This window comes from Pollachius pollachius (assembly GCF_949987615.1).
Source record: "Pollachius pollachius genome assembly, chromosome: 2".
Classification (NCBI taxonomy): Eukaryota; Metazoa; Chordata; class Actinopteri; order Gadiformes; family Gadidae; genus Pollachius; species Pollachius pollachius.
The window spans coordinates 310,400-333,919 of NC_136935.1; the positions used below are offsets into that span (position 1 = coordinate 310,400).

The following is a 23,520-nucleotide window of genomic DNA, read 5'->3' on the forward strand; positions in this document are numbered from 1 at the left end:
AGTTTTATTAATTCACAGTAATGAATGAATGAATGAATGATGAAGCTCGGTCGGTTAAGACTGACTCCGTCTTTAACCGACTGTGCTTGCACCTCAACCAGCATTGACTGTTCCTTGTTCCCCAGGGGTCACAATATCTGATGCTTTTAGTTCAAAAACACATGAATCGCTTCGATGCCTATGGCCAGCATACAAACAGATCACCTTTGACAAGCTTTGTTCACTTCAAAGAAATGAATCCGTCAGCTGCAAGCGTCACAAAGAAACGAAGCCAGATCACATTATTGATTATGGAACTCTTGGAGGTATGATATATTATGATCCCTGAGAGCAGATATTTCTGTGAATATAGATGTAGTACATGCAGACCCCGTCTTTACGAGAGAGAGACACACACACACAAACACACACTATGGGATGTGGTGACAACAAACATAAGACGACTGGCCGGCCAAACCGGCCACATATTAGCTGCCAACCGGCCAACTATAAGACATATGCATCCCTGAAGCACAGATACCAATGCATTATTGAGATATTGTTAGTGTGATGATCCATTATATTAGTTTATAAGTGACTATGGATGAAATACAAAAAATTAAATAACACAGAACAATGACGGCACTCAACAGATGAAAGCAACTGTAAACAAGCACATAGTAACAGAGATGTGTTAAGGGAAATACAATTGTGAACCTGTAGCCCGGAACTAGAATGAGTTTGAGCTGTGTGTAACTAGTGGATCCCAGGGATTCTTAATGGTTTGAGAATGAGGAAATCCCAGCAACAGACCAGGGAAATCCTGTGAAGGAATCAAGTCCAACCTTTGTTCTTTTAGTATTTTGAAACCACAACAATGTCTGTGAAAATTGTCCCGTTCCCATTTAACTACCGAAGACAAGACACACGTAAAACAAGTAGAAAATCTAAAATTTAAAATATTATCTGGACCAGTTGAGGTCAAGCATAGTTGGTAGTCATAAATGCTTCGGTCAAAGGCTGAAAAAAATAAAATTATGATGTAACATATAACGGGCACAAAACAGTGCCATCGGGCCACGGCTGAAGGAACACAGACCTTTCTGCCCAGACTAACATGTTGTCCGCTTGTGGAACTGTAAATGCGGCATGCGGTCGGTTGCCTTGCGTACAGATGGTTAAGAAGCGTTCTTTATCCAAGTTCCTTTGTTTGGTGTCCTTCCCTTCCTCTACTTTGGATCCTACTCCCTTACTGCCTGTAATTCACCCCCTAACTCTTCCAGTCAAGCCCTACTGTCTTCCTCCCTCTTGGATTGTCCTCAATTGTACGACAAAATCAAACTGTCAAACTGTGTGCTCTTCTTTGCCTCTGCTTGCATACGTTACTACCCCCTGTCGCACTCTCTCTATAGCGTGCACCGTAACCCTAACATAGCTAATTAAAAGGCTTTTTATATGCTCTAAAGCCCGGCAGCCTCCACCACATAGCACTGTGGCTTTTTCCAGCTCCCTTCAGATAAATCTAAAGGACGACAAGGAAAAGTTGGGAGTTTTAAGCGTTCCAAAAAGAAGCGGTTTTGAGAGTTCCAAAAAGGAACCTTTTTAACACAGATTTTTTGGAATCCTGTTGACTTTCCTTTAAAATCCTCCCAATAAAATGGTTCTGAATTTACATTATATATACGATTAAACAAAAAGTATTTGTAACAGAAAATAAAAGTCTGAACAATGCTAATTCATTGCTAAGCATGCGTGTTTGCATATAGAAACCTGTGAATAAATTACATTACTATATAAATAATACATTGCAAATTAAAGCTATAAGCTACAAGTTCTGAATTTCACTTGCTCAAGTAAAACACACATCTTAACTTTTTGTGTCCACTAATGTCAATTTGATGCCTTCATTTTGTAAAGAGGGGCTTTTGCGAAACATGCTGTTTTCGATACTCATTTTACAGTTTTTTTGTGACAGAAAGAAATTGCATTTTGAGTTTCTGCATTTTGATGAGACAAAGTTGATGTCATTATTCTATACCCCAAAGATGAAATGATACTAAATTAATGAAATGATACCTAATCCAAAAATAAAATACCAATAAAAAGTTATTAAAATCATACAACAATGTTTAACTACAATTGAGTGAGGTTAATAAAAACACCATACAGTATAATTGAGAAGTACAATTTAAATAATGTCATGAATTCCAACATCTATTGATCCCAAATACCATCGGTACCCTGTAAATTTGAGTAACTAACGATATCTCGCTACAGTACATACATTACTTATTTCGAATATTTTGAAAAATATTCCCATCATTGTGTTTCACTAATAGTCTCCAAGGTAAGGCTGCTACAGTTAGTCTAAGGAATGATTCATAGTTAATCTTGAGTAGTTAAATGAAAGTGTTCCGAGTGCCACATCACAGGAGGCGTTGTAGTTTGGATGCGTTACTTGTGACTTGAACCCCAGACTGGGTCAGCAGCACCCGTTGGGCTCTAGCCGTTAACGTGCAGTTCAAGTGCTGGTCTCTCTGGTGTGGCCGGTGTCATCCACACCAGAGAGAAGATGGACCGGTGCCATTTGGTTTGAACAGGTTTCTTTCTTGTAGAGGTCCTGAATCCATGTGACCTCGGCAGGCCCTGAGCAGTCTCTCTCTGCCCCCCCCCTCCAGCTCACCTACACAAAGTTGTTGGTGATCTGCCTCTGGTGCTCAAACAGGTCCTCATTCTCAGCGCTGTATGCATCGCCTGGGGATGACAGAAGCACACAGAAACGGAGTCATGTACAAGGGAGGAGAACCCCTGGGTGTGTATGTGTACATACAGTGTGTGTTTGTGTGTGCATATACAGTGTGTCATGTGTGTGTGTGTGTGTGTGTGTGTGTGTGTGAGCGTGTATGCATGCGTGCGTGCATGCGCGCATGTGTGTGTGTGTGTGAGCGTGTGTGTGTGAGCGTGTGTGTGTGTGTGTGCGTGCGTGCGTGCGTGCGTGTGTGTGTGTGTGAGCATGTGTGCATGCATATGTGAGTGTGCGTCCGTGTGTGTGCGCGTGCATGCGTGCGTGTGTGTGTGTATGAGCGTGCGTGTCTGTGTGTGTGCGTGCGTGCATGCGTGCGTGTGTCTGTGTGTGTGTGTTGAACTTCCTCACCTGCGTGGCAGCCGTACATGTATGCCCTCTGGCCGTCATACTTGCACCGGCACCTCATGGCGTTGTTCATGAAGTCGGACTCGGCCATGTCCAGAGCCGGGTTCACCTCCACCTGCACAGAACACCGGCATGGTGAGCTCAGCAACCCAAACCGTGTGTGTGTGTGTGTGTCTGTCTGTAGGTGTGTGTGTCTGTCTGTCTGTAGGTGTGTGTGTGCATTTCATCACCACACACACATGTATTGGAAAACAGGAGAGAGGGAGTTCATCACATCATTTTTTGCTTCTCCATCAAGGTCCTGTCAAGCTCAACTGGCATTTAAACTGCCAGGGGTGAGGGTTCAATTTCATCTGGCACCACCCCCATCCTATGAATGTATGAATTCTAAGTATTGTTAATGACACTATGAAATGGTCAACCAAAGGGCACATATGTATTCATGAATATTCTAAGGATTTAGAAATGATGGTTTAACAGCTTGCATTCTCCTGTGTCCGAACCCAGAGCCAGTGCCACACTTGAACTGAAAGATCAGTTGGATTTAAATTGTTAGTTTTAGAGTGTGTGTTATTTAAAAAGGCCTTCTTGGCTGCTGTTGTTTTTACAAGCCACCCCCTTCCATGTCCATAAAAAGATGGATGACTTTTCCATACAAAATTCCTTTATGGAAAGATAAATAAGCTACATTTTCTTCACATGTACATGAAAGGAATAAAGCTGGTAGGAGTAACCTGCAGCTGGACATATGAACATACTGGTGTTTGATATTTGCCCTTATCCGTAAGAAACATCCAATGACAAACCCTTGGTTGTAACCTTTTACAGGGGAGCGCACCATATAAAGTATTTTATAATGTGCCATGTGTAAAGACACCTTAGAACATGACAACTTCAGTTACATTAATGGTTAACTGGGGTTTATGAACCAAAACTATAGCATAAATCATAGCATTACCATACCATGCAATTCTGTCAACAGAGAGGTGAGTTTCCCACGCATGCATGCACGCACACACACACACACACACACACACACACACACACACACCCAAACACTCTCACACACAGGCAGGAGATAATAGGGTCTGATTAGGCTGAAAGTGATGGCTGGCACAAAAAGCTCCGTTATGCATAAGTGTGTTTTCGTGTCTGAAATGGGTTCCATTGAAGCGCTTGCGCACATTGCACTAATAGCCTGTTATTTACCGAGCAGCGTCGCAACTGCTGATACACGCATTCTGTTAATCTGGCCTGGTGATAATACTGAGAAGCCATTTACTCTAATAGCAACTCTGTAAACTGCTACACCCTGTTTAAGTACAGGTTACAAACAGCAACGGAGGGGCACTGCAGCGCAAACTACACTTTAAAAAATAAACCTTGAAAAACTAAAAACGAAACACTTTTAGAAGAAGTTGGTTGGCTTTTTATTATTTGTCGGGGAGGTAAATTACAGCGTCGGCCGCTGGTGGGATGCATGAGGCAGTGGAATGTGGGACTTCGTGAGATAGTTTCTATAAAAAAACAGCAGGGCAGGAGAAATTCCCTGGTGGCAAATGAGCTGTTTCTAATGGCAGGGCGGGGCAGGTGGGGGGGCGGGGACGAGGTAAGAGTGTTAAAAAAGGGAGTGTGGTTCATTTGGGTAGTTGGTGGGTTTCAGCCATGGGGGGTTCACCAGTCCTCCTCCTGGCGGGAGGGGGGCTGAGGGAATGAGACATCCCTCACGTAAGCAGGAGAAGGGAAGGGCAAGGCAAGGACAGAACGGGAAAGAAGGAGCAGAGAAAAATGTTGCGCTTGTTTTTCAATTTCTGCTGGTGCCTCCCTGGTTCACTTTATGCGTCTGTCCCACGACGTGTTTATCTTCCTTCTGTTTGTGTAACTTCAGCTGTGTTTGTGATCCCACCCAGCCTAAGTGCCTGAGTGCTCCCTTGCACAGCTCATGCCCATCTCCCTCTTGGTTCTAAACAGAGACACCCAATTCTGCTCAGTGTCAGGACCCGTATCTGACGCCAGTGTGGACGTCAGTACCTCCCTAGGTCTGGCAGGTCAGCTCAACCTTATTTATATCTTATTTATATTTATTTTCAATTTATTGTCAGTCTTTCTGACTTATCTGCCTCTCTCTCTCTTTCTCTATCTCCCTCCCGCCCTCCCTTCCTTCCTTCATCCCTTCTTCCCTCCCCATGCTACTCGTCCTCTCTGTTGTATTCATCTACTTATTCTTCTCTCCACTGGTAGCTATTTATTTCAAACTGCCCCTGCACGCTGCATGGCTGTGGCAACTTTACACTCATGCTCTGCATACTTAGCTAGATGGTTGGTGAACGTGCAATTTGTTGGATTTGAGGGGTTGTTGGGTGGATTGGAGGAGGATACGTCCCTCACTCATCTCCAATATGAGCGAGGCATAATAAAACGAGGAGGGCGTTGGGTCGGGCCTCTCTGCGGTTACAGTTTGTGTAAACCAGGTCTGTTAGTGATCAGTCACTTACACTTTTACCCCCTTTGCCACTGCTGGGGTTTAATTGTTAACTACCACATTAAGAACCACCCGCCGCATCCTAACCCCGTTTGAAGGGGGCGATAGAGCGTGATGGGGGCCTTTGATGGCTTCTGGTCTAGACCGGTCCCATAGAGAGACGACGTGTTGACCTGAGAGGGAGGTAATGGAGTAATGACAGGGGAAGATAGTAGGATGCGGGTGACCAGGGGAGGCCTGAATGGGAACTGTTTCATGGTTGTCGTTGATTGATTCTGCATGCTCCATAGCCTCTAGAGCTCCATGGGGTTCAACCAAAGGTGAACCAAAAGGGACACCACAGCTGACCTGGAAGATGTAGTCCCCTGGCTTCACGTCCGTCACGTCCACCCACTGGCAGTCGATGTCGTGGCGGTAGGTGTCCCAGCAGCCCACCGAGATCCCCTGGTCGCCCATGTTGTAGCAGGAGAAGCGCTTTTGCTGGCCTGTGGACGGGGCAACGGTGATAATGGTAACGGCTCACTCTCTCACCCTCTCACTCTACATCCCCTGATAATGTCAAGGGCTCACTCTCTCACTCTACACCCCCTGATAGAGTTAACAGCTCACTCTCTCACTCTACACCCCCTGATAGAGTTAACAGCTCACTCTCTCATTCTACACCCCCTGATAAAGTTAACAGCTCACTCTCTCACTCTACGTCCCCTGATAAAGTTAACAGCTCACTCTCTCACCCTACACCCCCTGATAAAGTTAACAGCTCACTCTCTCACTCTACGTCCCCTGATAAAGTTAACAGCTCACTCTCTCACCCTACACCCCCTGATAAAGTTAACAGCTCACTCTCTCACCCTACACCCCTTGATAAAGTTAACAGCTCACTCTCTCACCCTACACCCCCTGATAAAGTTAACAGCTCACTCTCTCACCCTACATCCCCTGATAATGTTAACAGCTCACTCTCTCACCCTACACCCCCTGATAAAGTTAACAGCTCACTCTCTCACTCTACACCCCCTGATAAAGTTAACAGCTCACTCTCTCACTCTACACCCCCTGATAAAGTTAACAGCTCACTCTCTCACTCTACACCCCCTGATAAAGTTAACAGCTCACTCTCTCACTCTACACCCCCTGATAAAGTTAACAGCTCACTCTCTCACTCTACACCCCCTGATAAAGTTAACAGCTCACTCTCTCACTCTACACCCCCTGATAAAGTTAACAGCTCACTCTCTCACTCTACACCCCCTGATAAAGTTAACAGCTCACTCTCTCACTCTACACCCCCTGATAAAGTTAACAGCTCACTCTCTCACTCTACACCCCCTGATGCAGAGTTTATATTATCATTTGTGAAACAACACCGTTTTACTTCACAAAGGTAACGGTTATAGCTAACAGTTAAAAGCGTAAATGTTCTTAACTGGTACTGTTGGTTTTGAATGGGGTACATTTAAAAAGTGGTTTTAAGGACTCAGTGAAGGGGATCAGTGAGGACGGGGCCCAGGCTGGTCGGGGGGCTTACCTTCGGGGCAGTAGGTGTCCTCCAGGCAGAAGCTGGCCTTGTGTCCCTCGGCCACTCTGGTCCCGTTGAGGGTCAGCAGGTCGTAGTGTGTGAACACCTCAATGCTGTGGTAATGCCTGGGAACACACACAATTCCTTACAGAAAAGACTGCACGTGTGTGTGTGTGTGTGCCGGTAAATACCTGTGAATATTAGAGTCCTGATGAAACACTGTCTCCCTGTGGCCGGCAGCCCTATGACCTCACTGCTGGGCCCTGAGCCGGGGTGTCACACGGTAACACCTCTCACACAACCTTGTTTAAGGCCTGCTGGCTGGCTGCTGTTTCAGGCCCCTGTTTACCCACGCCAAGTGAATGGTGTGCTTTGAAACAGACACACACACACACACACACACACACACACACACACACACACACACACACACACACACACACACACACACACACACACACACACACACACACACACACACACACACACACACACACACACACACGCGCGCGTGCGTGCCTCTAATGTGTTGTTGTAGGAGATTAAATGAGGCAGACTCAACGGCCGCTTGCTGTACAACAGCCGGCCTGTAGCGGCCGGCTGCCGCACGTTTCCACACTCAGCACACAGTGATTCATCTGGAGGGACACACACACACACACACACGCACACACACAGCTAAACCAAGGGGGGCGGAGTCTGGGAGTGACCATGGAAGGCTGCTGCCAGAAGGGAACCCCAGGGGGCCCAGGCTGCAGGAGAGACGCCGTGCTTCAGTCTGTGTTTCACCCCCCGTGGAGGGGGACCCCTAGCTGAGTATGGGGCCCGGGCTGCAGGAGAGACGCCGTGCTTCAGTCTGTGTTTCACCCCCCGTGGAGGGGGACCCCTAGCTGAGTATGGGGCCCGGGCTGCAGGAGAGACGCCGTGCTTCAGTCTGTGTTTCACCCCCCGTGGAGGGGGACCCCTAGCTGAGTATGGGGCCCGGGCTGCAGGAGAGACGCCGTGCTTCAGTCTGTGTTTCACCCCCCGTGGAGGGGGACCCCGGTCCAATCCACCGCTGATATGGCGTAGTAACGGTGTTGATGATGTCACACGGTGTTGATGATGTCACACATTTCACATAGGGCCCAGTTATGCTGCTCTGCCATTACAATGCCCCCCCCATACCCACCGCTCTTTGCATTGGGAACACACATAGGCACAGGAATACACAAACACACAGCTAAGCTCACCCACACACACACACACATGCAGACGGACACACACACACACAGACAGATAGACACACAGACAGACAGACAGACAGACACATCTAGAAATAGATAAAACCCAGGTATGTCTTTCATGTGAAAAAGAGCAATGTGAAGTTCACATAGGGCCGAATTAGGCTGCTCTGCCATTACAATACCACCCCCCCTCCTCTCCCTCGTGAAACCACAGAACTACTCACAAGAACGCATGACTTGCCAAAACCTACACGGCTGAAACCAAGCTCCAACCGAAGCCACAGCCACCCTGAATCCCTTCACCTCCTGACTGTCCGGAACTTCCCCATGAAACCGATTCTGTGGCGGAGGAAGCTGAATTCAGCGCTTGGGTGCGTATGAAGTGACGTGACACTGGCCCACTATACCGCTCCACAGCCAAGGACCAGACCCCCAGGACCCCCAGGACCAGACCCCAGGACCAGAGGGGTGGGGCTGGGTAGGGGGGCGTACCTGTGACACTGGTGCCAGGTCCAGCTCTCTCTGGTGGCCTTGGGCCTGAAGTCAGAGCGGCCCAGGTTCATGATGCGGGAGGAGAAGCGCAGCAGGCGGCGATGGCCGTAGGGCCAGGCCATCAGCGCCGCCGAGGACGACAGGCAGTTCTCCTCGTTGGCGCAGCTCAGCAGGTGCAGGGGTCTGTCCTCCAGGTAGGCCGTCTCCTGCACCAGCTGGGCGTCCAGGACCAGGTCCGGGGCCGCTGCAGGGGGGGGGGAAGAGGTTAGAGAGGCGTCGGCAACTAGAGTACATATATACACTGTATACGGCTAATTCACGCTCCTACCGAAAGAGCTGTTTGCGTTTTCAATTGATCATGTGGAGTCAATAAATCGATTAATTAAACCTTCTCCCAATAACCTTTTACTCATCAGTACACTTAATCGAATCCCAAATAAACAGACCAAACCAATTCCCATCGACTCACTCTCTGAACAGGTGACGCCAGCCGCCTTAGTCCCGCCTCCTCGCCGACAGTGGAGCTGGGTGTTACGCTGACACTGCTGAAGGGACAGCTCCGTGCCCACGCAGTGCGTCCCACTGAGCACCAGCTCGGCTGCGGTGGGGTCCCCGGTCCAGTACCAGGTTTCCTGTAACGGGGGTTAACGGAACTCATTTGTACGGTGTGTTTGCGTCACTAAGAAGGTTGTGACGCTACGTTTGGACTGATGTATGAATGACACAAAGGAGCTACCTGGTGGGCACTGGAAGCAAAGCCCAGCCCCAGCTGACGGCAGACCACCATGGCCTCGTTGATGCCCCAGCTCTCACTGCAGACGGACCCCCAGCGCTTCCGGCCGTCCACCTCCATCAACACCTCCAGGCGGCCCTCCCCTGGAAGTCGGCCCCCAGACAAGCGCACCTGAGAGAGGGTGGATACAGTGTGGATCAGACGGACGGCCAGGAGTAAAACAGGATGTCACATCCTCCTCAGCATGCCGCTGCGTGTTCAAACAGGGGGGGTTGCTCTCAGAGTGGTCAGATGTGAACCCACCGTTTTCTCCACGCCTGTCTTGGGAATGTTGCAGCGCACTGAAGAGTCCCTGTTGTGTTTGAACGTCCACAGGGGGACTTCCTGGTAGAAGCAGTCCAGGATGGATCTCTCCGTCCCAAGACACTGGACAGAGTTCATGTGGATGGGACCGGTACCTGAAGGGTCCGAGAGAGAGGACAAAACAATCCTCAACCATTGATCTACGCAGGTCCGCTTGAGCTAGACACCAAGGCTTCACGCTGCCATGGGGCCGAAACACAATATCCTCACCGAGTGATGCATTGGGAACACACATAGGCTCAGGAACACACAAACACACTGCTAAGCTCACCCACACACACACAGACACACACCCAGATGGACACACACACACACACACACACACACACACACGCACAGAGACAGATAGATACACAGACAGACAGACACACATCTAGAAATAGATAAAACCCAGGTATGCCTTTCATGTGAAAAAGAGCATACCTTTACCAAACAAGCTCTAATTTAACAATGACAATGCTATCCTTTCCGTCGCAGGGACATATCCCCGCCAGCCAAGCAGAGGTGGCATCGTGATTGTGTCACACCACATTTACCTCCATTCTGTTGCCTCTGAGCATTACAACAACCTTGGCGGGGAGTCCATTACAGGGGACAGAGAGAGCAAATCACAACAATATGAGTTTACCTCACAGCAGAGCACAGCCAAATCTTTGTCATTTCCCGAAAAACAAGATGCAAGTGGAATAATTTATTTGTCCAAAAAACAAAGTCATCACAAAGCATCATTACTTTTAAATGTGTGGGAAATTGCTATATAAAAACGGGCCATTGTGTAAAAGAAAATAAATTCCAACTTGGAAATGTGATACCATCAAATCCAATGGAAAACGTAGGGAGAGGTGAAGGGGGGCGGGTTGGTTAGATGGTCGGGGAATAGACGGCAGATTGAGGGCTAGCCTGGAGTCTCTGAGTTGGTTTGTCAGATTGCAGGGCCTGGTCGCATGTTGGTCACAATGCGTGGGTCAACGCTAGCATCACTGAACAAAAAAACACCACTTCCGCCTCCGTCGGTATGATAAAGACTGTGAGCTGGGTTCTAAACGCCCACTGTTTACCCTATCAAGGCAAACACGACAACCACATAAAGGATCCTTCAAAATGTCACTAACCCGGTTTGGACGGCCCTTTCTGGGAAACACAGGCGGGCCTGAACAGAATCTGATGGGTTACACACTTCATGTACGTATATGCACGAACACGCGTACACACACACGCACGCACGCACGCACGTACACACACACACACACACAGTATGTTAACTAAAACAGCATACACTGCATGTCCCTCAGGGTTAAAATTAGACAGGGAGCCAGAAATACCCATGCGTTGGGCTACAGGGCAAAGGGAAGCAGTGACATTACCCCTATAATTTCCCTCACTGATTGTGAAATGTTGCTACGGTGATTGAAATTAAAAGTTGGGTCCGAGTGGAGGAGCCTCGGCCGCGTTTAGAGTGCTCCTCACTTAAACTCACTAACGAGTTGCGATTGATCAGTGACAGAAACCTGCCCAGACTCTCCCATTAAACTCTCCCTTGTACAGCAGGCACGGGTAGGAAGCAGAGTTTAAGTACAGACTCTTGAATCGGGTCTACATTTAAATCATCCCCAGAACCGTCCTGCATGGCAGATCAACCAGACAAATGAGAAAATTGCCATGAAGTGCTAGATGCCGCGTGAATATGGTTTTGTACTTTTGGAGAATAGCATCAACAGGCGGTCTGTGGTTGGCCGGGGAACCCTCTGCTCTTAAATTAGCCGTAGCACTTAATGCTCCGCTTGTAGTGTTTTGCTTTCCACGGAACATCTCCAGCCAATCCAATCTGCGAACCACTCAAATAGATTCCGTCCGTGTGCCAAGCCCCAAAGCGCTGGAACAACCTCGGTTTGTTCAACAGGATCTCTTGTAAATACTAATGCAAGCGTCACATTTCCTCCAAGTAGGCAGAAGTTAACCCGCCCCCATCCTGTTGGAGATGCTCATTGTGTGGATCGACGCGTTTCCATGGTAACGTAACCCCTAGCTGCGCCCGTGTTTTAATGTGCATGATGTGAACGTTAGAGGGCTCGTCTTCAGCGGTCCGAGCCAGAGTGCCGCCTCTCGTCCTTACTTGGGCAGATAGGCAGCGGTGCGTATCCTCTATCACACTCTGGTGCTTTTCATCGTACTGGGAGGTTTCAGAAGGACGACCGGTTCTGTCTCTGAGACTCCCCAGACCACACACACGCACAATCGCCAGCGCTGAGGCCATGCACAGAGACGCAGTCCTTTGATCCGACCGGCGATGAAAATTCGAAGATGAGAACAAGATAAGATAAGTGTGATGGGAGACGCAGGAGAAGTCATCTTGGCAGAAGGGGTACGCTGAATCGTGGTGACGCATGTAGGACAACAAAGAATGCGTTGAAATAATGCCCTTAAGTCCTTGCAACTACATAAAACATACACAGCCCGGTTCTGTTCTGTCTTTCTGAGCAGGGAATCATTCTGTCATCAGAAGTCTAATTTGGGATCTTTCCGACACCATATAGACCTATGTTTATGCGGACCCAGCAGTGCATTGAAAATTATATGTCACGGTTAAAATGTCTCAAAGGCAGAATGTTATAGACAGGAAGCCACTGGATCTCTTTGATGTTCAATGACCCTGGGTAGCAGTTACAAACTGTGCACAACTACATGTGTGCCTGCCCATATGGATATGTACAGTTATGAGAAGCCCTATGAACAAAAACCTACCGTTCCCCCCTTATACTACACCCATAGGAGGTAGCGGGAGAGGTAAACCCAGCATTTTGCCACACCAGAAACGGACATGTGGAAAGGCATCATGGTGTTTTGGTTCTAAGAATACAGTTGTTCGAAGTACATCCATGCAAACCTGATCCACATGCATGGAAAACTACAAGGCAAGGTCATCGCAAAGGCGTTCTTAAGGTCATAAAAACTTAGGCCTTTGATCAGTCTTTGGAGTCTCAATGGAAGGGGACGTTTCCAATGTCTTCCAATGGGCTGTTCTGTTTCTGCCCATCGGAAAAAAAGCAAGGTATCGCAAAAATCGTAATCTGGCTTATTAATAGCACCGAAAAATATACAGCTCCTCCCCTGTGTGTAATTGACCAAACCAGCCAAACCATCATCTCACATCGATGATGATTGATTACAGATGACTCGATGATTACAGACTCAACCCCCAGTCCCTGTTGGCAAGAAGCCACTATCCTCTCTCCCACAGGGGGGCTGAACGACGCTGCTCCGACTGTCAGCCATCGTCCAAGGGTTAGGGTTAGGGTTAGGGTTAGGGACTGTTACTCTAGAGGTAAAGGTTAGGGTTAGGGTTAGGGACTGTTAGGGTTAGGGTTAGGGTTAGGGACTGTTACTCTAGAGGTTAGGGTTAGGGTTAGGGACTGTTACTCTAGAGGTTAGGGTTAGGGACTGTTACTCTAGAGGTTAGGGTTAGGGTTAGGGTTAGGGACTGTTACTCTAGAGGTTAGGGTTAGGGTTAGGGTTAGGGACTGTTACTCTAGAGGTTAGGGTTAGGGATTGTTACTCTAGGGGCTGCTGCTGCCGCCATTGCTCCTTCATGGGGAGATGGATGAGAGGGATCGACGTCGGGTTGTGTGAGGTGAGCTGTATTATAAATGCTGGCGTAAAGCGCTTGGGCTTGCGCTCTGTGTGTGTGTGTGTGTGTGTGTGTTAGTATGTGTGTGTGTGTGTGTCTGTGTTTGTGTGTGCGTGTGCGTGTGTTTGGGCAGCTGCTAGGTTCAGTGTAGGTTGAACCTCTCATACATTCTCTATCAGCATGAATTGTAAGTAACAAAATCAACATGATTATAGCCAGATCATAGATTACATTCACAAACCAGAAGAATAGCTTCAGTATCACTAGCATTAGCGGTTAAACCACCGCGCTGATGGTCAGAGTGCTCCCTCACCTTGGCCCATGAAGGCTCCGTTCAGGGCCTCCTTGGCGGTCCCGAAGCCCATCTCCCTGCACACCACGCTGGCCGCTGTCCTGTCCCACAGGTGGTCCACGATGGTGCCCCATTTCCCTTCCTTCAGGACCTCAACACGACCCTCACCAAGCCTGGGGCCTGCCTTCAGACGCACAGGCTGCACACAGACACACACACACACACACACACACACACACACACACACACACACACACACACACAAGTTTTAACATCCACAGGCAGTAATATGTGTGTGTGCATGTGCATGTTAACCCAAGTCCCTACTTAGTGAATAATCATTTTAACATGCCGTTAATGCAGGTAGTGAAGCATCTGGACGTTGGGATGAGCCCTCCAGCTAGGAGTCAACCCCCTCAGATGGAGCTTCCCCCTGACCCCTGCTGTCGTATGAATGTGTGTGTCTCACCACGACGGGGTCGGGGGCCTGCGGCCTTCCAGAGGACATGCGTGCAAACTGGGGTCCTGCAACACACTTGGCCACCACATGCCTGCCGTTCTTGCAAGGGGAGGGGCTTCGGGCGATGGACAGCTGCGTGTGGCACTCTGATAGGCTGTTCTCAGTGCCCATGCAGTGGACCTTTTCCACCCAGAAGCCCTTCTTCTTCGACATGATGCTCAGTCTGAGGGTTTAGGAGTGGAGGAAGGAATGATCCTCTTAGTCACCCATAAAACGTGAAGTCATAACGCGGTCTGCCAGTGATCCGAGACTCAAACCTCCAGCGCGCAGCAGCTAAACACAGGGCAGCACGGTTAACAAGGATGACCAAACAGTCCCCTTCCTACCTTGTGGAGGGATCGGCGACCTTGGTGTCCCAGATTTTCCTGAAAAAGAGAAACAAGAGCAGAGGAGTGGTTGGTTAGCCCCATGGGTTCTATATATTTGCAGAGGTTTGCTGACACACGTTGTCTGTAAGCTTCTTCAGTGTCACTGAAGAAGTTTTCGATTGAGATTTTATGAGAGTAGGTTGTTTTAGACATTACAGAAAGAACCTGATTATAAAAACACGCTATAAAATGGGGTCAAAGGAAGCGGTATATTTGGCTGATATGTGGTAACGATAGGCAGGTGGGTGACTATAGTTAGTGAAATAACAGTTTTTTTTCTTTAAGTATCGCTCAGTCTGGAATGTGTGGGCTGGGCAGCAGTGTATTGGTTTAGGGTGGAGGAGCCATTTCTACAATCCTTATACATACAATCCATATAGGGAAAACAGAACAATGTATCCTGTTGCAAATGTTGTCGTTTAGTAAGTCTTTTCTTTTCTGTATATCAGTCATTTAGTTTGTTTTATGTTTGATCTAACATTATGAATGTATTACTTGTTTACACTATTCCATACCTATGAAGTAGTACAGTCTACACCTTCAAATTATATATTCATGTGACTTCATTTACATGAACGTTTTTTTTATATAATTAGTTGACAAATCACAACATATGTTAATCTCATTTGAATTAACTTGATTTGAAATTGGATTAACGGGTTGCCAGTTCCAAAGTTAAAAACACATTTATTTACAGAACATGGAATTTGTCCTTAAACCCTGGGTGTCCAAATCATATAAAAAGATTAAGAAAAAACAATAACAGAAAGCATTCCAAAACATGCCTTTAACCTCTAAAGCCGCCCATAGTTTACCAAAAAAGCAAATCGTTCAACAGCACCAAAGTACTACATTTCACGGAAATAAGGGTTTGCCCAGGCATGCAAAGGAAAACAAACATGCAGCTCTTTACTTTAATACCCGGCTGGCCTGCATGTCCGAGAGAACGAGGCACGAGAGAAGGAGGGAGTTGTCTAAAACAGGCGGGGGCCATGTGCCAACAAGGTTAGCGGAATGGACAACCCTGTGCTCCACTGGTATTCCCACAAATACCATGCTAGCAGGCTTCCAAAGCAGCCAGCAGTACACACACACACACACACACACACACACACACACACACACACACACACACACAGACACACAGACACACAGACACACGCGCCACAGGGACTTCCGATGCATGAGGACAAGCCAAGAGTAAAGGCCAAGTCTACTACTCTACTAGTAGACTAGTCTCTACTACTACTAGTCCACTACTCTACTAGTAGACTAGTCTCTACTACTACTAGTCCACTACTCTACTAGTAGACTAGTCTCTACTACTAATAGTCTACTACTCTGGCTCGCATTCATCAAAACGAAATCAGCCAGCAGGAGTAGAAACTTGCCGGGTGTAATTTAAAGTGTCTGGACATAAAAAAGCAGAAGATATAGTCACAAATATAGACCAATGCTACACGAGAACTTCTGTGAAAAAATAATCATGTCCTTGAAAATGTCCAATTTAGTAGGATTCCCTCTGAAAGAGGGAAACAACCTGGTCCGTATAATCTGGTTGTTCTATATTTCAGGGACAAAACTTCTGACCTGCAAAATTTAGTAAGAAACTTTATGTATCCTAGCTTTGAGTAATAATGTCTGTCAATTATCCAGGAATAACTTTAAAGGCACCTGAAGTGTTATCTGATTGCGTAGTAAATATTTGGGGCAAAAATAATCCTCCTTAATCAAATATACAACGTTCACAGAGTCACTAGACCTGTCAGTGGTTTACTAGGACAGGCTATATAGGTTAACACTTGTTAAACATTTCAGCTGAATTTACAATGTGGTTCTGTAGAAACACATAATTGGGAATAGAACCAGACTAGCACAAACACTTCCCACAACGAAACGCGTTTGTCACTTGTTTGGACCTCACCGCAGAAACATCAGCAGACCATTTTACTGCATTATTAAAATGGTAGAGAAGTTATTGTGAACTAAAGATAAATTGAATCAAATGTAAGGCTTTTCTTTTTTGCTAGACTTTGGAAAATAATTATTATTTAATTTTACTTCCAGGGTATTGTGCAAGACTTTATGTAATTCTGATTATAAATATCCCCATATGCTCTGTGCACAATAACGTTTTTTTAATAGGATTGAATGATTTTAATTGAACCACCCTAACCACGACACCATCCTGTTTCCCCTTCTTCTACTTTGTAGGTCACCATAGTTCTGGGATTGAATGCTCACACACACACAGAACAATGTAAGCCACTTCAAATAATTTCCATAGTTCCACACCCGGCTCCAAACCACAGGAGTAGCTACCGGCGTGCGTACATAAATTAAAAGCCGGCCCAAATTAGAGAGAGAAGACCATTGAAGGGATCACAAGGTCTTGAGGCTCCCACCGGAACGACACGGCCCCAAGAAATGTCCCCCCTTAAGTTAAACGATACCTTCCATCTTAAGGAGAATTAAAAACATCATTAAATAAAGAACAGTGGCTGAGCCTCCCAAACAGCCTCGGTGACAGGAGGAGACGGGCGGCCTGCTGACACAGCAGCACGCTCCATGCGGTAATTGGGACATTTTACAGTGGCGATGCGTCTGAGCACAGCCCTCACTCACCGCCCTTCATCCGCTGCCTCCTCTCTCTCTCTCTGTATCTCTGTGTCTGTCTCTGACTCTCACTCAACTCTCAATCTCTTCAACTCTCCCTCTCTTTATCTGTTTCTGTCTGTAACTCTCTGTAACTGTCTCTCTCTCACACGGCTATAATTGGGGATGTTTTTTCTCCTCTCTCCACATAAACCCTGAAGTGCCCTTGTCCTGCCCAACCAGTCATTACAGCATCTTTAGAGTTTGGTCCAAGAGACACAGGCGGCTGGGAGACATGACGCGGTCTGGGCTTTCTAAGAATGGACCGGGGGATGTATAGCACAGGGGAGGAGGAGTAATAGAGGGAAGGGAGGTGAAACAAGCGCCATTTGGCTAGCTCTTGGAACACAAACCTGTGCATTTTCTTTTTCCGATGTTCCCTGTTCTTACTAACTTGTAAGGTTTTTATCCAAGAGGACTTACAGCAAAGTGCTTTACATTGTGCGTTAATTTAGGAGCCGATTTAGGCATCATGCTCAAGGATGCTTACATGTATTATTCGAACATTGGGGTTCAAACCCAGAACCTTTCGTCCCCAACTTCCTGCCTACATCTACAGGGTTGAATGCAATCCGCATCTTACATCTGCAGTTCTGCACCACTTCACTAATGAGTCATAACTATGAAATAAAAACTGTAAGCATCACTTTGGACAAGACAATACAAGCTGCAGTGACCTCAGCCATCTCTCTGAGGCAGCTCTTTGCTTGGCAATCAGACACGTCTGCTAACGTAGCTGCTACTGCTGTATGTTTACCCCGCAGAGTCTGAGACTCAGCAGTAAGTCTTCATCTCCCCTATATCTGCATTACCTGAACTTAACAAAGTGTGGACTGTCGAGAATTCAACTGGAAATGTTGGGGCGGGGGGGGTGTTCGTAGCAATAATAAAAATGTAGATCCGGACGGTGGACCTCGATGATATGCTGAAGAGCATCCTTGACGAGGTTTATCCCATTAAGGAGGTGGTACCTGATAAACAATACAAGGGTCATTTATGGCTCCACTGACTTTCCATTTACATGGAACGGCATAGTTCGGGCGAGATAAGTGAATTCAAGGGCAATGCTCAAACACTTCTAGAGGATTGAGTCCTATACCCCTGATATGGGGCAGTTTGGAAAGTCTATAAACTAGTTTGAAATGTATATGAAAAATAAAGGAATTGCCCTCCAACAGTAGCTGCCGTGCGGCAGGAACAAATCTGGCACCTCGGCGACAGAGCAGATGTTGTGGTCTCGTGCAAAGTGAATGAGAGAGTTCCTTTACCCTGAATCACGAAACACTGGTATCCTTCTAGTTACAAGAGCCAGCTGGTAGCACCATCCCCACTCTTGACAAGAGACAAATTTGTTCCCATAATGGCACTGGAATGACTCTTTGTGTGTTAATGTGTGGTCCTTCTGTGGTTCAGAGCAGAACCTTCCCAAGAAACCACCATCTATTTTAAGCCTTTCAGTGTTCGAAAGGGAGCATAGGAAGTGCAGTTGCGTGGCCACGGGGCAGAGGGAGCCACCCATAGTATTATGTCTTGTATTGAGATAAAATGATGGAAGTGCGCCCGCAAAGATTGCAGGTCATCACACGTGGAGGCCCCACACTGTCTGAGGGCTGTCTGTGCTCCACGCTCTGATACTGATGGGACAATACAATACCAATCACAGCTGACACGAACCTCAGCTGGCAGAGGGAAGCTGTAACTCCGAGGGGATGGGCTAACGGTGGCATTAGAGAAGCACAGATTAAAACCAAAATGGTTCTAGAAACCAGAGTCAAATAACATTCCCTCTGAAGTGTGAACCAGCGAGATAAAGAGAGATCGATTTGGTTGAAATTAAAGACTAAGGGCTAATTGAAAGGTAGATTTTGGCCAGTTAGTTAAAGATAAACGTAAATCAGGGAGGCTTAATATTTTCTCTCTCCGTATTTTCAATGCAGTGTTGTGTTCTTGCTGATAAAATATAATCTTCATGTTAAGATAACATAAAGATCTCATACACAAGTAAGAAACATTGGTTTAATGATTCTGCAGCTATAATGGAAGTGAAGTAAGCCAAATTTCATCCGTAGTATTAAACATCAATGGCAAGTAGTATCAGTTCTGTATAGGTTGCAGCCACAGATTGTCAGAAGGTTGGGCTTACTTGTAGGTCTTTATGTTGTGCTGGGTGGCCTGGGGGAAGCCCAGCATCCCACACACCACTCTGCTGCTGTTGAGGTTCCAGCCCAGGTCACACACCTGCCTCCATCTCCCAGCATGCTTCACTTCCACCACTCCCTCCGTGACCAGCGTCTTCTTCTTGGTGGCCATGAGGATCGGCCGCAGACGGACCTCCTCTATCTGGACCCGGCTCTGGCGCTAAAAGGGGAGGAGCCGGCAAATGAGTACGAAGAACCAGAAGATACCGTGGTCACATGACCGCGCTACAGAGAGCCCCTACCTGGTAGTGGTGCGGTGGCCGGTGGAACCGGGGCAGCTCCTGCGGGTGCCCGTTGCCGTAGTAGCTCTGGTAGGGGTTCTGGCGGCTGGCCAGGATGCTCTGCCAGTGGGGCGAGGGGCTGACGTTGGGCCGCAGGGCGATGGAGTTGGCCCTGGCGACCGCGGGGTCCAGCCGGCGCTCGGGGGTGCAGACCACGCCCAGGTCCTCTTTGTGTTTGCAGTCGTTCACCCCCCAGCCGTTGTGATTACAGTCGCTCAGGGACGCCTCCGAGCCCTCACAGCGCACGTTGTCCATCCATATGGGGCCTGGGAGGGACGCACAACCTCTGCTGTTCAGTACCCCGAGCAGCTGCGTTAACCAGGGGGTCACAAACGCCAGAGAAGAGCCGCTGATTGGCTTCTTGCTCAAGGATGCCTAGGTAGACTTTGGGCTTTGAACTGGGACTCGAACACTACTATAGTCTACTATACCATCCAACCTGGCCCTTTATGGATCATTTAAACTCACTGAGTCCCCATTGTGCAGAGTAGGCGAGGGTCTCTGGCCAGAGGCTCCCCCGGTGGGAACAGTGCAGAACAGGGCTAGGCGTGTATAGGAACCCATTGGCACACCTAACACTTGACTTTTACAGGCGCACTGATTAAGGACTGCCTCTCAGCGTGTGCTTTGTAAATAGATTTACTAAACACTCTGTGTTTCACCACGCGCTCCCAGTGAAGGGTGCCACTGGCCGAGCCTCTCTTTAATTTGGATTGAAAGGCAGTAATAAAGAATGTCCATAAACCACAACAAGTGTTGCACAACGCTGGCGTGCCAGTGCTGTCATTATTCTTAAAACAAATGCCTTTTTTATCCCTGTGTGTTCCCCTGCAGCTAGCCCGGCCGCTGTAATGAGATGTAGAGACTGTCATCTCACAACACGTTGTAGCTTTATGATGGTTTGGTGGTCGGTTATGAAGCCAAGCTCTTGGGGTGTTGATGAGCATGTCAGTTATAGTATGGGAATTGTTCATGTTTGAGAAGAGGCAGTGATTAAGATAGCACTGTGCTGGTCTGGATGTAAACCTACCTGCATGTACTGACAGCACCTATCTATCTCGAGATGCAATTGGGTCAGAAACCATGTTCCCTGGGATTAATACATTTAATTTGGTAAATATTCTAAATGTTAAACGCAATAATACCGAAAGCAGGCTGCTGATATTATCAGTTGTCTTCACATTGGACACACATTTGTTTTTCCATTCGGTTGTTTTCAGCTATACGTTAGTGTATTGAAATCACCCCCGACTGAAACGTAGTGGTGATCTTCAAAGAGCTCTCACCTTCTCCTTGACCATACTTGGCGCTGTGTGCCCACGTGATACCACTCTGGAAGCCCAGCTCGCGGCACACCACATTGGCCAGCTTGATGTCCACCTCGTCATCGCAAACAGTTCCCCACGTGTTGTTGTGCAGCACCTCCACTCGTCCCTCGTTCACTTCTCGTGCACTATTCCCCGCCAGACGCACTTTGGCGGCAGGAGCGCGGGCTGAGCGGCGCGCTGAGGTCTGCCGCTGTGGCTCTCCCGGCTGGCAGAGCGCGAGCAGGAGGAGCGCGCTCACGCAGGGGGTCACGATGCGTATCATCGTATTTAACAGGAGAGCCCAACCTAAGGGGAAAGAGCGTAATTACAGGCTTTGCTTATACAACTTCATTAAGTCGGTTATGCGGCCATATGGTAAGCTTCATTCACTTTCACTGCCCCATACTAACTATTGCCAACTCAAATAACATAGCCTATATGTAGTAGGCTAGTTTATTGTCATACAAATATAGCGTTAAGCATCGACTATGTGACTGGTACTATGTTAAAAGGTGAATGGTGAGGCACTTGCCCATCAGCAAATAAAAATGCGTTTAAAGAATAGGCTATAGCCAACAGGCAAAGGCAATACAAACTTATTATTAACGTTTTTCAATTCTAGGACATCTCTAGCAGGTTTTATAGAATGTACCTTCTGGAGCTTGCGGTTTCATAATTGTCCATCAAATACCTTGGATTCCTAACATTTTCAGGAACAATTACAGGCTACCGTGTTTAAATGATTCAATTGAAACCAAGCCTCAACGTGAGGGAAAGGCCTGTTTTATTCATGCAAACGTAGACATGTAATTGTTACGCTAAGGGCAATACTCAGACATAACGACAAGTGGGTTCTTAAAAAAGGTTAGCAGTAAATCATCATGGTTGAGGCGTTAAAGACATTAATTTCGACAGCCTAGAAACGTTGACACGTTTAGGCCTACATTTCGTCACATCAATATAAGCATATTTCTCATAAAACATAAAATCATTATTTAAGATTAACTTCATTAAATGCTTGTGGTTTAACTAAACATTTATTAAGTAGGCTTAAGTGACAAAACATTCAGAAACAATTGTAAAAAGTAAAAAAAATCAAAATATGAATCAAATAAACCCTAGGCATGGCATAGCGGAGGCTGGATTGAGACCTACCTGGTGACGAAAAGTGTTGCAGTCCTGGACACCACTAGCTGAGAAGGAGTGAGTGAGTGAGTGAGTGAAGGAGTTTACTTACTAGACGTTCTCCTCTCAGTCCTCCCTTCCCTCCCTCTTTTCTTCCTCCCTCACACCCCTTCTTTCTTCTTGTCCACCACTATACCCCCTTCTGTCTGTCTTTCCACTTTTTCTTCTTTTCTCAATTGACATGCCGTTAGACTATATAAAGACCTTTTTATCAATGGTCTATCTTATGTGGAAGAGATTTATTAAAGAAACAGAGGGGACAGTAGGGTAAAACGTCATTATATAATTTCTCTATGGATATTTTGGGATATGGATGTTACACATTTATAAAATAACATGTTGACACACGTTGAATTTTTCAAGGGGGACAATTAAGTTCTTTGATGGCCAGGTTAAAGGTACAATGTGTAACATGGAAACCTAGAGTTTAAAATGGGAACTGCAGTCAATATGGGCGAGTTTTATCTGCACACTCCCTTCTCACCATTTCTAAGACTTAGAAGCTCACATGTGGAAACAGAAGCGCAATATTATATTTTAAGGCGAGCGCCATTCTTCTATTTTGACAATGACAAGCGACGACGAATCATCTGAAAGTTGACCTGCTTATGTTTTCTAATGAAGGGAGCGATGATGGTACCACACCACGATCACCGATTCCATTCCCCACCCACTGAGTCCGGATTCTCAAACTGAATCTCTTGCCAATGTCAATATCACTATCAAAAATATTTCATGAGCATTAAAAAACATGCTTTATCGCAAAGAAATACTAAGCGAAGTCATGGAGAAAAATGGACTGTACATGTTGCAGAACCAGTGGCGGATTTAGCAAATTTGGGGCCCAAGGCGAAGATATGTATGAGGCCCACTTCATCCGATCTTTAAAAGAGAAAAAAAAAAAAAATACAGACTGAATGGTGGATAGGCAGGTAAAGCTAATCTACGCAGAAGTAAAGGTTGGAGATGAGAAAAAAAAAACTTCCCTTTTATACCCTGCATACACTTCTTTACTCCAAAATGAAGATGGAAAGCAGAGAACACACAAAGTGTAGCACTACACAAACTAATAGTCAAGATGGAACCCAAAAGAGAACAAGGTTTCAGAGAACACCTGTCTTTGACAAAATGCCAGGAAAATCAG

The 23,520-nt window shown here is 46.8% G+C and overlaps 1 protein-coding gene across 1 annotated transcript; it reads right to left on the bottom strand.

Moving 5' to 3' along the window:
- loxl4 (lysyl oxidase-like 4) lies at window positions 1–22,416 on the bottom strand. Its single transcript, XM_079758780.1, has 15 exons — window positions 22,347–22,416; window positions 21,171–21,497; window positions 19,846–20,150; window positions 19,549–19,763; window positions 14,709–14,747; window positions 14,332–14,545; window positions 13,884–14,061; window positions 9,886–10,040; window positions 9,586–9,753; window positions 9,319–9,481; window positions 8,850–9,093; window positions 7,141–7,256; window positions 5,961–6,097; window positions 3,134–3,245; window positions 1–2,733 (listed from the first exon to the last, which is right to left on the bottom strand). The coding sequence occupies exons 2-15, from the start codon at window positions 21,472–21,474 to the stop codon at window positions 2,663–2,665; spliced, it is 2,421 nt and encodes an 806-aa protein (XP_079614906.1). The 5' UTR covers window positions 21,475–21,497; window positions 22,347–22,416; the 3' UTR covers window positions 1–2,662.
- Window positions 22,417–23,520: the final 1,104 nt, after the last annotated feature.

Excerpts from the sequence above, each read along its gene's own strand:
- loxl4 (XM_079758780.1), bottom strand. The coding sequence starts at position 21,474 with ATGATACGCATCGTGACCCCCTGCGTGAGCGCGCTCCTCCTGCTCGCG. Across the intron at positions 14,546-14,708 it reads GTCGCCGATCCCTCCACAAG|ACTGAGCATCATGTCGAAGA; the intron begins GTAGGAAGGGGA and ends CTAAACCCTCAG. Across the intron at positions 9,754-9,885 it reads AGACAGGCGTGGAGAAAACG|GTGCGCTTGTCTGGGGGCCG; the intron begins GTGGGTTCACAT and ends ACCCTCTCTCAG.